Source organism: Diplotaxodon limnothrissa, linkage group LG8, assembly GCF_057381915.1.
Source record: "Diplotaxodon limnothrissa isolate DT_005_m linkage group LG8, D_limnothrissa_male_GT1.1, whole genome shotgun sequence".
In the NCBI taxonomy this organism is placed as follows: domain Eukaryota; kingdom Metazoa; phylum Chordata; class Actinopteri; order Cichliformes; family Cichlidae; genus Diplotaxodon; species Diplotaxodon limnothrissa.
In genome coordinates this window covers 14,469,540-14,482,895 of record NC_140603.1, presented here as the reverse complement: position 1 = coordinate 14,482,895, position 13,356 = coordinate 14,469,540, and the positions used below count along the sequence as shown (strand labels likewise).

Below are 13,356 nucleotides of genomic sequence, written 5' to 3'. Positions count from 1 at the left end.
AAGTACACAAAATGTCAGAAATCTGCACCGTCATGAACAGAAATTTAAACCTAATTTTTCGTGATTTGTTGATTAACCCTCCGAGGTCTAAATCCCACGTTGTGCACATCAACATCACAGATTTGTACAAATAAAATTTATAACAAAGACATGTTAAATATTAAGCACTGGAAACAGCTTGTTGTTTTGTTGCCATAGCGTTTTGTTTTGTCTCCATTTAAAAGATATCAAAATCTGAGCAAACAACTTGATGTCAAAAGAATCTCTGCACATTCCGCAGTCTTTGCTGCTAAAGTGACATCACAGCATTTAAACATGTTTAAATGAAAACATCAGCATATGAACACAAAACTGAAGAGACACTGCAACCGAATGAAAGCAGACCACTATTTAGTGACATTTGGACGTTTCCCTGAGGATTAACTGCTGTGTAATCTACCAAGAACTAAAGTAAGCTCAAATTTCAGTTTATAAACTCAAGATCATTTACTTAAATATATAAAGCCTGATTTCCCTGCTTGCCAGGACAGTATTTATGTACTTTACATTGTGCAAGACTAGACTATATTTTCCATCATAGAGAGGATGATGTGGATCTATTATTCAGGAAAACAAATGAAGACTTAACTATTTGTCAGCTGATGTAATATTTGACAAATGATACATAAATTAGAAAATGTTCTTAATCATATCTTAGAGTGACAGAAGCTCTTTTTAACACGATTATTTCTCAGATTATTTTGTTCATTTAGGAAAATAGAGAAGACGTAAGTTTTGTTCTCAAACAAACTATTAGAATTTCTGAGAAACTGAGCCTACGTGCACATGTACACGGCTATTTTTGAAAGCGCAGCTTTGTCTCTGCATTTGGGCCTTTCGTCCACACCTAAACAGCAGATTGAGTCACTGAAAGGTGAGATTTTTAAAAAGCACGTTTTTGTGTTCAGGTGTGGACGAGGAAAACGGACATTTACTCAGGCAATGTCAAAAGTGTGCGCCGCTGTTGAAGTCACGCTGTGGCCACGTTATTGTTTACGTGAGATCAATTTCTACAATGGCAGATGTAGACAACATACTGTGTCTGTTAATCTTAGTATCTGCAGTTTTTACACGCTTACATCAGACGTGGATTCTACATTCAACACAGACGCTCTCCCAACCCAAATCCTGACGTCGGTTTGGAAGAAATGTAATTTAAAAAAATGACATTTATGTATGCTGTATGCATTTAGTCCATTCCAAAGTTGTGAGTCTGTCTTTAGTTATTAACATTTGAAACGATGAAGGCACGTGAAAGTAACACAAAATTAGCTGCTTTTCCAGAAAAAGACAAAAACTTCTCAGAAGTACGTAAGGTTTTATGAGGTTTTCCCACCCAGGCTTCTAGACTTCTGATTGGCCAACATTTCTACACGGTTAAGATTTGGTGTGTTCTTGACAGCGTTTCACTTTGTTTTTAGTGTTTAGATGTGGAAGGAGATATTTTTTCAAAACTGCACATGTGGACTGGATTATTTTTTTTTAAACGAAAAAGGAAAATTGTCCGTTTTCAAACATAGCCGTGTACGTTTGGACGCAGCCTAAAGTCATCACAAAAAAAGCAAATTCTCTGAACATTCTGGGTTGAGGTTTAGTGATCATTGTTGTTTTGTGTTCCTTGTAGTCAAAATGAGTGCAAGTGGAGACGGACCACAAAATAACCAAAACGGTAAGCACATGTACTCAGTCTTGAAATTGATGAAAAACAGATTTTCAGCAGATAGTTATGGATGTTAATTAAAAGATTTAATGATCTTGCAGGCCAACAGGTTAACCCACGAATGTTGGCAAATGGAGATCAGGAACCTGCTAATGGCTTCCTGAACAGACTGTATCGCGCTCTCCATGAATATTGTTGCTATCTAGATGAGCTAATAGCTTCAGTACTGGCACAATATGACAATTACCTTTACGGGGACGAAGACGATGACGATGACGACGATGACGACGACGACGATGACGACGACGACGACGACAACGACGATGACGACGACGACGACAACGACAACGACGATGACGACAACGATGACGACAATGACGGCGGCGACGGCGACGGCAACGATGACGATGACGATGACGACGACGACGATGTTCAAAATATTCATGTGAGGGACAATAATGCCAATGGTGACAACGATGAACAGCACGGGGATGCTGTGGTTGTGATCATTTTCAATGTTGGTGGCATTGAAAATGAGGAGGCATTTGAAGGCCGCATGGATGTTCGCCAGTACATCCCAGAAGAGGACCCTCAGCCAGGTGTTTCCAGGAAGAGGTCTAGAGAGAGGGATGAAGAAGATTTAGGAGCAAACAAAAGAATGAGATGGAGCGATGATGACTCTGAAGTATTTGAAGATGCGCACGAAGAGCTTGAACACGAAACTGGAGGCTCGAGGAAGCGTTCCCGAGAGGATTTTGAGCAAGAAGAGGAATACTTGCCTGTGTGCAAACTTCAGAGGTGTTCAATTGAGTCGACCAGCAGCAATGAAGACTAAGACTACTTCGACGGGTTTTTTCAGTATCCTTTCAGTAATCTGATGGCCTACTCAGGTGATCCTGAATCCTCTATGCTGCAATAAGCTGGGCATACACTGTGCTGCGATTTTTCAGTCGCGTTATTCGGCTCCTGATCAAACTGTAGGATTGACTCGCAGGGGTGAGAAGTTTGATCAAGGCCAAACTCGGGACGATCCCCAAAACGATCGCACGACTGAAAAATCGGCTCAAAATGGGCCAAAAATCGCACAGTGTATGCCCAGCATTAGGCTGCCGGGGGATTCCCATGATGCACTGGGTGTTTCTTCTTCACCCACTATGTTTAATAGACCTCTCTGCACTGAATGGTACTTGTTATTAACCTCTGTCTCTGTTCCATGTCTTTATACTATTTTCCTTGCCCCTCCCCAACCGGTCGCAGCAGATGGCCGCCCCTCCCTGAGCCTGGTTCTGCTGGAGGTTTCTTCCTGTTAAAAGGGAGTTTTTCCTTCCCACTGTCGCCAAAGTGCTTGCTCATAGGGGGTCATATGATTGTTGGGGTTTTCTTTGTAAGTATATCTTACAATATAAAGCGCCTTCAGGTGACTGTTGCTGTCATTTGGCGCTCTTTAAATAAAATTGAATTGAAAATTAAATAGATGTCACTGTGATGATTTCTTCCCTGCATAGAAAGCTTAGACCCAAATGCAGATTCAATGCACATGGTTAAACTATTTATGAGACTTTAGAGAGGGAATGGAGAACGTGGCTCGAGCTAGGAGTGTCAGCAGACAGCAGGAACCAGAGGAAAAGCTATCGAGAGACTGAACACCTGGCTCCTGATGGGAACAATCCAACGGGAATTCTGCAACAGAGGGAGAAGAAGTTGCTGGACGGGTAAGGGAGTTTGAGGGTAGGATGAGTACATTGGCAGAGGAGACCTAAACACAGGGAAAACAAGGTTAAACACAGGGAAGGAGCACGCCAGAACTGGAGCAGAGGGGAAGCCTAGTTACCACTGGAGATGGCAGAACAAACTGGCGAGGAGTAGCAGGCAGCGCTGGTTTAAGAAGCCCTCCTGCTGATTGTTTGCAGATGAGGCCCAGGTGAGATGCTGGAAACTCCACCTCTGAAGTGTGGACACAGTATCCCCATTCCAAGTGGAAAAGCCCCTCAGACACTTCCATGGTGCATGACAAGAAGGATGAGAAAGCATTCATGGTCCATCCATCCCTCCGTCAGCGTAATGCCTAAAAGTTTATTCAGATGTAAATGTATTACATTTTTAAATAAAGATCATCAGTGTTTTTAATGACGCTGCATTTCATTCATGTGTCTCTATTGGACAGTGTTGTAGAAGTTACAGAAGACAGGAATCAGTTCCAGCTTGGCCTGACATTTGATCACTAGTGATGTGTGATACCACTGATTTCCTTTCCGATCCCATACCAAGTAAAATTCAGGGTGGTATCGACGATACTGCTCCGATACTTTGTACTAAAACTTTACTCTTTTATTGTATCTCAAATTATAGCGTCATAATCATTACAGGACATCAGATTACTTGTTCTTATCACTTAATAATGCAGAATTCATCATATAGAAATCAAAAACCTGAAGTTGTGCACTATGTGAACACCTTGCCTGCCTGCAGCACTAAAGGACTCCCTGAGAGACGTCTGTCTCACCCTAGCAGCACCCGTCCTTCTCCTCCTCTTCAGTTTGCCTCAACATAAGCTCGTCATATTCTGTGATATGATTTACTTTGAGGTGTTTGACAAGGTTAGTGGTGTTGCCACAACACCTCACTTTCTTGCCACATGTATCGCAAACCACGTCTGGGCTGTTTGTGGATGTAAAACATGACTCCAGTTACGCTCAGCCATTGTTGTGAGTGCGCACGCCACAGGCTGCCACACATTTATACAGCCGTATTTCACACATGACTATAAAAGGCGGAAGAGGGAGTAGTTCTTTCCAATGTAGACAATCTGAATGATAGTTTCTTTCCACTGTGTTCCTGTTAATGAAAAACTACAATTTACCCCAAAATGATTCAAATATCGATATTTTAATGTGGAAACCTTCTGTTTCCACATCTGGACTTTCTGTTGCTGCCCACGCGGGTGAAACTTTCTTTGAAGTGGCTCATTGAAGTTGTAATTGATAATCAATTCCCACACAATGAGAGAATCCAATCAATTTGTTTATCAGGGGAAAGGTGTGATTTCTTAGGACACTGGAGCCTAACATTAACTGGTTTAAAATTAGCTTATTTCCATAAGAAGAAAAACATACTGAGAAAGAGATCACCAAAATATACATGTACAAATGTGAAATAGTCATATGTAGTGTGAAAGAGCTATTTGACATCTTTAAATTCAAAGTAATGTATAAATCCACTTACATAAAACATGAAAAGGCGGCGCAGCAATGCCCATCTCAGCCAGTGTATGATGGTGGGGCAAGATGGCAGCTTCCACAACATGACGCCAGCTCCTATGTATTTTTAGTAGATAAATGATACGTTTATGTATCAATTTGTTGGAAGATGTAATTACACCTTAATTATGTAATTAGAAGCAAAAATGATTTTTTTTTAAATCAAATCACCTCAAAAAATTACTGTACTTACTTTCTAAATCATTCTTTACCTCTGAAAGGGGTGGCTGTGGCTCAGGAGGTGGAGCAGGTCATCTACTAATCAGATGGTTTTTGGGTCGATCCCTGGCTGCTCCAGACTGCATGCTAACTGTCCTTGGGCAAGACATTAACCCCAAGTCACTCTCTGATGCATTCATCAGAGTATGAATGTGTGTGAATGTTAGGTAGAAAGCACAGAAAAAGGGCTTCTATGAACAGGTGTGAATGAGGCAACCTGTATAGAGCGCTTTGAATGTTCAGGTAGAGTAGAAAAGCACTGTAAAAATTTCTCTGTGTTGATTTCTTTTGGACCTCAAACATTACTCACCTTGTTGCAGGTTTCTTTATTAATGCTGAAAACCCAGAATGGAAACTGACCTTACTGCTTCCTTCCTTTCCAAACTACTGCGGCTCCTCCAACCAACGGCCGCGGCAGGCTAAACATGAGGACACAGATGACGTGCAACAGTAAATGGTAAATGGCCTGTATTTGTATAGCGCTTTTCTAGTCCCTAAGGACCCCAAAGCGCTTTACACAACCTGTCATCCACCCATTCACACACACATTCACACACTGGTGATGGCAAGCTACAATGTAGCCACAGCCACCCTGGGGCGCACTGACAGAGGCGAGGCTGCCGGACACTGGCACCACCGGGCCCTCTGACCACCACCAGGCGGCAACGGGTGAAGTGTCTTGCCCAAGGACACAACGACCGAGACTGTCCAAGCCGGGGCTCGAACCGGCAACCTTCCGATTACAAGGCGAACTCCCAACTCTTGAGCCACGATCGCCCCATGAGATACACCTCTGTACTATTTGCTACTTTTATTCCACATACAACTGTCCACTGTACAAATCGGCACACGGCCTCAAACCATTAAACAAATGCACAGACTGCACAAATAACTGCACCATTTACTATGCCAAATTTCAACATTGGCCTATTGCATAACTTAGTGCAGAAGTATACATAAACCAAAAGATGCATCAAAATGATTCAAGCTGCGCTCAAGCTGCAGTCAACAGAAGGTTTCGCCTCATGCTCACCCTACCTTTCTGCTCATTAACATCAGGTGCCGTGAACAGGTGAGTGCAACCACATTTATCACACCCATTAAATCCTTTTATCTCATTGTGTTTGAATAATTGTAATTCCTTCTACTGGGATCTCAGCCAGAAGTCCATCTTTCACCTCCAGCTCATTTAAATCTCAGCTGCCAGACTTATAACAAATTCAAAGAAATAAATCATCATTCTCCTCCTCACAACCTTTTGGGTATACGATACATGGGTACAAGCCTTGTTACAGATTTGGTCACTTTTTATGAACCAAGTCACTGCCTGCATTCTGCACATCAGACACTCTTAGCTGTCCGTGCAGCCTGGCTCAATGCAAAAAGAAAACAAACCGTTTCATGTTTTAACTCTTTGAACTTTTCTTTTGAGTTTTTAACTAAGATTTTATTGTGTTCTTTAACACACTTTGTAACTGTTTTGAAAGTGCTAGGCAAATTAACTGTTAACTATTACTGTTATTATTGTTATTGACAGTCTGGAGCTTTGGCAGTATGGAAGGTGGATGCGAGAGGGAGACTTCATGGAAACCACCTTTTTCTTTCCCATCACCATATTCCTGAATGTTTCCAAATGCATAGGTTAAAAAAAACAAAACTCGTTGCTTTTTTAAAAATTCTGCAACACTCAGAAATCCTAGCAGCTGGCACCACCAATGGACGCATAGCAATGTGGAGGATGGTGGTGCAGTCGGGTAGCAGTAGACACTAAGCCCCAGTGGAAACTGCAGACACCAACAGAAATTGGAGGAAATGTCACTCAGCTACAGGTAATGTCTTGACCAGCATTAGTACATTACTTTCGTTTGGTTTAATTACACTTTTATTTTAACTGGAGATTGACAGTAACAACACTGTTTTTCTTTGAGCCAAAATTTCATTGAAGGAAATTTCAATGCAGCTTTGATGCTGGATGGAGACAGCAACGCATTTTAAAACCCTGACTTGGACTGTGGGAATCAAGTCTTTACAATACGCACACACACACACACACACACACACACACACACACACACACACACACACACACACACACCAGCCTGACCAATAAGAGCCAAGAGTTGCAGTGATAGGCAGGCTGAACCAGCAAATAGCCAGAAACAACTGGTCAGTGCAGCACCGCCTCAGGTACCACATACAGATTTTAACTGGCTTCTGACTTTGTGTGGTGTGGAGTATGCTAGATTTTATATAAATATGGATGAGATTAGCTGGGGATGAACAAAATCTCCTTCAGCAACTATTAAATAGCCAGAAGGGGCCAGACAGTCAATATATTAATTCAGCGTTCCTACAGAACAGACCGTAAAGCATTCCCAAAAAGTCAAAACAATTATTTTAGCAGCTGATTTCTGTACTTAAAAAAACCCCAAACAAACATTTATTATAGCTCTATTATGTAGGTAATGTAGGAGACGTGGACACAAATACACAGAGGGTTAACGAGGGAAGTGGGAGCACACGGGGAACACAGGCGACACTGATAATCATAACGAGACACGGCAGGAGTAACACAACACTGACGGGAGACTATCAAAGTAAAACAGGAAGCACACAGAGACGCAGACCAGATTGGAAGAGAACACAGACATAGCGGGCTGGGAAAACATGGAATAAAACACAAGGAGGAGAAACGAGGCATGGGGGCTGGCAGATACACAGAGGGGGCACACAGGGGGTAAAGTCACGAGGGGAAATCAAATAAGCAACATCTTAACAGAACAACCGAGGGACCCTAAAGCTGACATCAAACAACAACAATACAAGACACACAAAAAACCAGGTAGAAGTCCCAGGACCATGACATGCAGGTGGTTACATATGGTTAAAATGATTCAAATGCACTAAGTATGCATGTTTTTCATATCAATATAGTCCATAACTTGATTACTGTCTGTAGCCCACATGATTAAACACTTTAGTTACATAAAACATGTGAGGTTAGATTTTATCTACTGTATAGCCTGTATAGTAAATTGATATGTAGCCCAATAAGTATAAAATCCAGAAAGCTACACAACATGGGGCGGTTCATTTACAAACACAGTTCTAACTTGAGTTTCACACAGTTTTTATTAGAAAACAATCAAATTGTTAAATGCTTCAAGTACACAAAATGTCAGAAATCTGCACCGTCATGAACAGAAATTTAAACCTAATTTTTCGTGATTTGTTGATTAACCCTCCGAGGTCTAAATCCCACGTTGTGCACATCAACATCACAGATTTGTACAAATAAAATTTATAACAAAGACATGTTAAATATTAAGCACTGGAAACAGCTTGTTGTTTTGTTGCCATAGCGTTTTGTTTTGTCTCCATTTAAAAGATATCAAAATCTGAGCAAACAACTTGATGTCAAAAGAATCTCTGCACATTCCGCAGTCTTTGCTGCTAAAGTGACATCACAGCATTTAAACATGTTTGAATGAAAACATCAGCATATGAACACAAAACTGAAGAGACACTGCAACCGAATGAAAGCAGACCACTATTTAGTGACATTTGGACGTTTCCCTGAGGATTAACTGCTGTGTAATCTACCAAGAACTAAAGTAAGCTCAAATTTCAGTTTATAAACTCAAGATCATTTACTTAAATATATAAAGCCTGATTTCCCTGCTTGCCAGGACAGTATTTATGTACTTTACATTGTGCAAGACTAGACTATATTTTCCATCATAGAGAGGATGATGTGGATCTATTATTCAGGAAAACAAATGAAGACTTAACTATTTGTCAGCTGATGTAATATTTGACAAATGATACATAAATTAGAAAATGTTCTTAATCATATCTTAGAGTGACAGAAGCTCTTTTTAACACGATTATTTCTCAGATTATTTTGTTCATTTAGGAAAATAGAGAAGACGTAAGTTTTGTTCTCAAACAAACTATTAGAATTTCTGAGAAACTGAGCCTACGTGCACATGTACACGGCTATTTTTGAAAGCGCAGCTTTGTCTCTGCATTTGGGCCTTTCGTCCACACCTAAACAGCAGATTGAGTCACTGAAAGGTGAGATTTTTAAAAAGCACGTTTTTGTGTTCAGGTGTGGACGAGGAAAACGGACATTTACTCAGGCAATGTCAAAAGTGTGCGCCGCTGTTGAAGTCACGCTGTGGCCACGTTATTGTTTACGTGAGATCAATTTCTACAATGGCAGATGTAGACAACATACTGTGTCTGTTAATCTTAGTATCTGCAGTTTTTACACGCTTACATCAGACGTGGATTCTACATTCAACACAGACGCTCTCCCAACCCAAATCCTGACGTCGGTTTGGAAGAAATGTAATTTAAAAAAATGACATTTATGTATGCTGTATGCATTTAGTCCATTCCAAAGTTGTGAGTCTGTCTTTAGTTATTAACATTTGAAACGATGAAGGCACGTGAAAGTAACACAAAATTAGCTGCTTTTCCAGAAAAAGACAAAAACTTCTCAGAAGTACGTAAGGTTTTATGAGGTTTTCCCACCCAGGCTTCTAGACTTCTGATTGGCCAACATTTCTACACGGTTAAGATTTGGCGTGTTCTTGACAGCGTTTCACTTTGTTTTTAGTGTTTAGATGTGGAAGGAGATATTTTTTCAAAACTGCACATGTGGACTGGATTATTATTTTTTAAACGAAAAAGGAAAATTGTCCGTTTTCAAACATAGCCGTGTACGTTTGGACGCAGCCTAAAGTCATCACAAAAAAAGCAAATTCTCTGAACATTCTGGGTTGAGGTTTAGTGATCATTGTTGTTTTGTGTTCCTTGTAGTCAAAATGAGTGCAAGTGGAGACGGACCACAAAATAACCAAAACGGTAAGCACATGTACTCAGTCTTGAAATTGATGAAAAACAGATTTTCAGCAGATAGTTATGGATGTTAATTAAAAGATTTAATGATCTTGCAGGCCAACAGGTTAACCCACGAATGTTGGCAAATGGAGATCAGGAACCTGCTAATGGCTTCCTGAACAGACTGTATCGCGCTCTCCATGAATATTGTTGCTATCTAGATGAGCTAATAGCTTCAGTACTGGCACAATATGACAATTACCTTTACGGGGACGAAGACGATGACGATGACGATGACGACGATGACGACGACGACGATGACGACGATGACGACGACGACGACGACAACGACGATGACGACGACGACGACAACGACAACGACGACGACGACAACGATGACGACAATGACGGCGGCGACGGCGACGGCAACGATGACGATGACGACGACGACGATGTTCAAAATATTCATGTGAGGGACAATAATGCCAATGGTGACAACGATGAACAGCACGGGGATGCTGTGGTTGTGATCATTTTCAATGTTGGTGGCATTGAAAATGAGGAGGCATTTGAAGGCCGCATGGATGTTCGCCAGTACATCCCAGAAGAGGACCCTCAGCCAGGTGTTTCCAGGAAGAGGTCTAGAGAGAGGGATGAAGAAGATTTAGGAGCAAACAAAAGAATGAGATGGAGCGATGATGACTCTGAAGTATTTGAAGATGCGCACGAAGAGCTTGAACACGAAACTGGAGGCTCGAGGAAGCGTTCCCGAGAGGATTTTGAGCAAGAAGAGGAATACTTGCCTGTGTGCAAACTTCAGAGGTGTTCAATTGAGTCGACCAGCAGCAATGAAGACTAAGACTACTTCGACGGGTTTTTTCAGTATCCTTTCAGTAATCTGATGGCCTACTCAGGTGATCCTGAATCCTCTATGCTGCAATAAGCTGGGCATACACTGTGCTGCGATTTTTCAGTCGCGTTATTCGGCTCCTGATCAAACTGTAGGATTGACTCGCAGGGGTGAGAAGTTTGATCAAGGCCAAACTCGGGACGATCCCCAAAACGATCGCACGACTGAAAAATCGGCTCAAAATGGGCCAAAAATCGCACAGTGTATGCCCAGCATTAGGCTGCCGGGGGATTCCCATGATGCACTGGGTGTTTCTTCTTCACCCACTATGTTTAATAGACCTCTCTGCACTGAATGGTACTTGTTATTAACCTCTGTCTCTGTTCCATGTCTTTATACTATTTTCCTTGCCCCTCCCCAACCGGTCGCAGCAGATGGCCGCCCCTCCCTGAGCCTGGTTCTGCTGGAGGTTTCTTCCTGTTAAAAGGGAGTTTTTCCTTCCCACTGTCGCCAAAGTGCTTGCTCATAGGGGGTCATATGATTGTTGGGGTTTTCTTTGTAAGTATATCTTACAATATAAAGCGCCTTCAGGTGACTGTTGCTGTCATTTGGCGCTCTTTAAATAAAATTGAATTGAAAATTAAATAGATGTCACTGTGATGATTTCTTCCCTGCATAGAAAGCTTAGACCCAAATGCAGATTCAATGCACATGGTTAAACTATTTATGAGACTTTAGAGAGGGAATGGAGAACGTGGCTCGAGCTAGGAGTGTCAGCAGACAGCAGGAACCAGAGGAAAAGCTATCGAGAGACTGAACACCTGGCTCCTGATGGGAACAATCCAACGGGAATTCTGCAACAGAGGGAGAAGAAGTTGCTGGACGGGTAAGGGAGTTTGAGGGTAGGATGAGTACATTGGCAGAGGAGACCTAAACACAGGGAAAACAAGGTTAAACACAGGGAAGGAGCACGCCAGAACTGGAGCAGAGGGGAAGCCTAGTTACCACTGGAGATGGCAGAACAAACTGGCGAGGAGTAGCAGGCAGCGCTGGTTTAAGAAGCCCTCCTGCTGATTGTTTGCAGATGAGGCCCAGGTGAGATGCTGGAAACTCCACCTCTGAAGTGTGGACACAGTATCCCCATTCCAAGTGGAAAAGCCCCTCAGACACTTCCATGGTGCATGACAAGAAGGATGAGAAAGCATTCATGGTCCATCCATCCCTCCGTCAGCGTAATGCCTAAAAGTTTATTCAGATGTAAATGTATTACATTTTTAAATAAAGATCATCAGTGTTTTTAATGACGCTGCATTTCATTCATGTGTCTCTATTGGACAGTGTTGTAGAAGTTACAGAAGACAGGAATCAGTTCCAGCTTGGCCTGACATTTGATCACTAGTGATGTGTGATACCACTGATTTCCTTTCCGATCCCATACCAAGTAAAATTCAGGGTGGTATCGACGATACTGCTCCGATACTTTGTACTAAAACTTTACTCTTTTATTGTATCTCAAATTATAGCGTCATAATCATTACAGGACATCAGATTACTTGTTCTTATCACTTAATAATGCAGAATTCATCATATAGAAATCAAAAACCTGAAGTTGTGCACTATGTGAACACCTTGCCTGCCTGCAGCACTAAAGGACTCCCTGAGAGACGTCTGTCTCACCCTAGCAGCACCCGTCCTTCTCCTCCTCTTCAGTTTGCCTCAACATAAGCTCGTCATATTCTGTGATATGATTTACTTTGAGGTGTTTGACAAGGTTAGTGGTGTTGCCACAACACCTCACTTTCTTGCCACATGTATCGCAAACCACGTCTGGGCTGTTTGTGGATGTAAAACATGACTCCAGTTACGCTCAGCCATTGTTGTGAGTGCGCACGCCACAGGCTGCCACACATTTATACAGCCGTATTTCACACATGACTATAAAAGGCGGAAGAGGGAGTAGTTCTTTCCAATGTAGACAATCTGAATGATAGTTTCTTTCCACTGTGTTCCTGTTAATGAAAAACTACAATTTACCCCAAAATGATTCAAATATCGATATTTTAATGTGGAAACCTTCTGTTTCCACATCTGGACTTTCTGTTGCTGCCCACGCGGGTGAAACTTTCTTTGAAGTGGCTCATTGAAGTTGTAATTGATAATCAATTCCCACACAATGAGAGAATCCAATCAATTTGTTTATCAGGGGAAAGGTGTGATTTCTTAGGACACTGGAGCCTAACATTAACTGGTTTAAAATTAGCTTATTTCCATAAGAAGAAAAACATACTGAGAAAGAGATCACCAAAATATACATGTACAAATGTGAAATAGTCATATGTAGTGTGAAAGAGCTATTTGACATCTTTAAATTCAAAGTAATGTATAAATCCACTTACATAAAACATGAAAAGGCGGCGCAGCAATGCCCATCTCAGCCAGTGTATGATGGTGGGGCAAGATGGCAGCTTCCACAACATGACGCC

The 13,356-nt window shown here is 41.7% G+C and overlaps 2 protein-coding genes across 2 annotated transcripts; both read left to right on the top strand.

The window, feature by feature from the left end:
* Positions 1 to 1,668: 1,668 nt before the first annotated feature.
* LOC146626519 (uncharacterized) lies at positions 1,669 to 2,534 on the top strand. The gene is made up of 2 exons (XM_085360645.1): positions 1,669 to 1,708; positions 1,801 to 2,534. The coding sequence occupies exons 1-2, from the start codon at positions 1,669 to 1,671 to the stop codon at positions 2,532 to 2,534; spliced, it is 774 nt and encodes a 257-aa protein (XP_085216771.1).
* A 7,473-nt stretch (positions 2,535 to 10,007) lies between these two features.
* LOC146626518 (uncharacterized) lies at positions 10,008 to 10,882 on the top strand. The gene is made up of 2 exons (XM_085360644.1): positions 10,008 to 10,047; positions 10,140 to 10,882. The coding sequence occupies exons 1-2, from the start codon at positions 10,008 to 10,010 to the stop codon at positions 10,880 to 10,882; spliced, it is 783 nt and encodes a 260-aa protein (XP_085216770.1).
* Positions 10,883 to 13,356: the final 2,474 nt, after the last annotated feature.

Bases quoted from the DNA above. Each gene is read 5' to 3' on its own strand.
- LOC146626519 (XM_085360645.1), top strand. From the start codon at position 1,669: ATGAGTGCAAGTGGAGACGGACCACAAAATAACCAAAACG. The intron at 1,709-1,800 runs GTAAGCACATGT...ATGATCTTGCAG, and splicing joins ACCACAAAATAACCAAAACG to GCCAACAGGTTAACCCACGA.
- LOC146626518 (XM_085360644.1), top strand. From the start codon at position 10,008: ATGAGTGCAAGTGGAGACGGACCACAAAATAACCAAAACG. The intron at 10,048-10,139 runs GTAAGCACATGT...ATGATCTTGCAG, and splicing joins ACCACAAAATAACCAAAACG to GCCAACAGGTTAACCCACGA.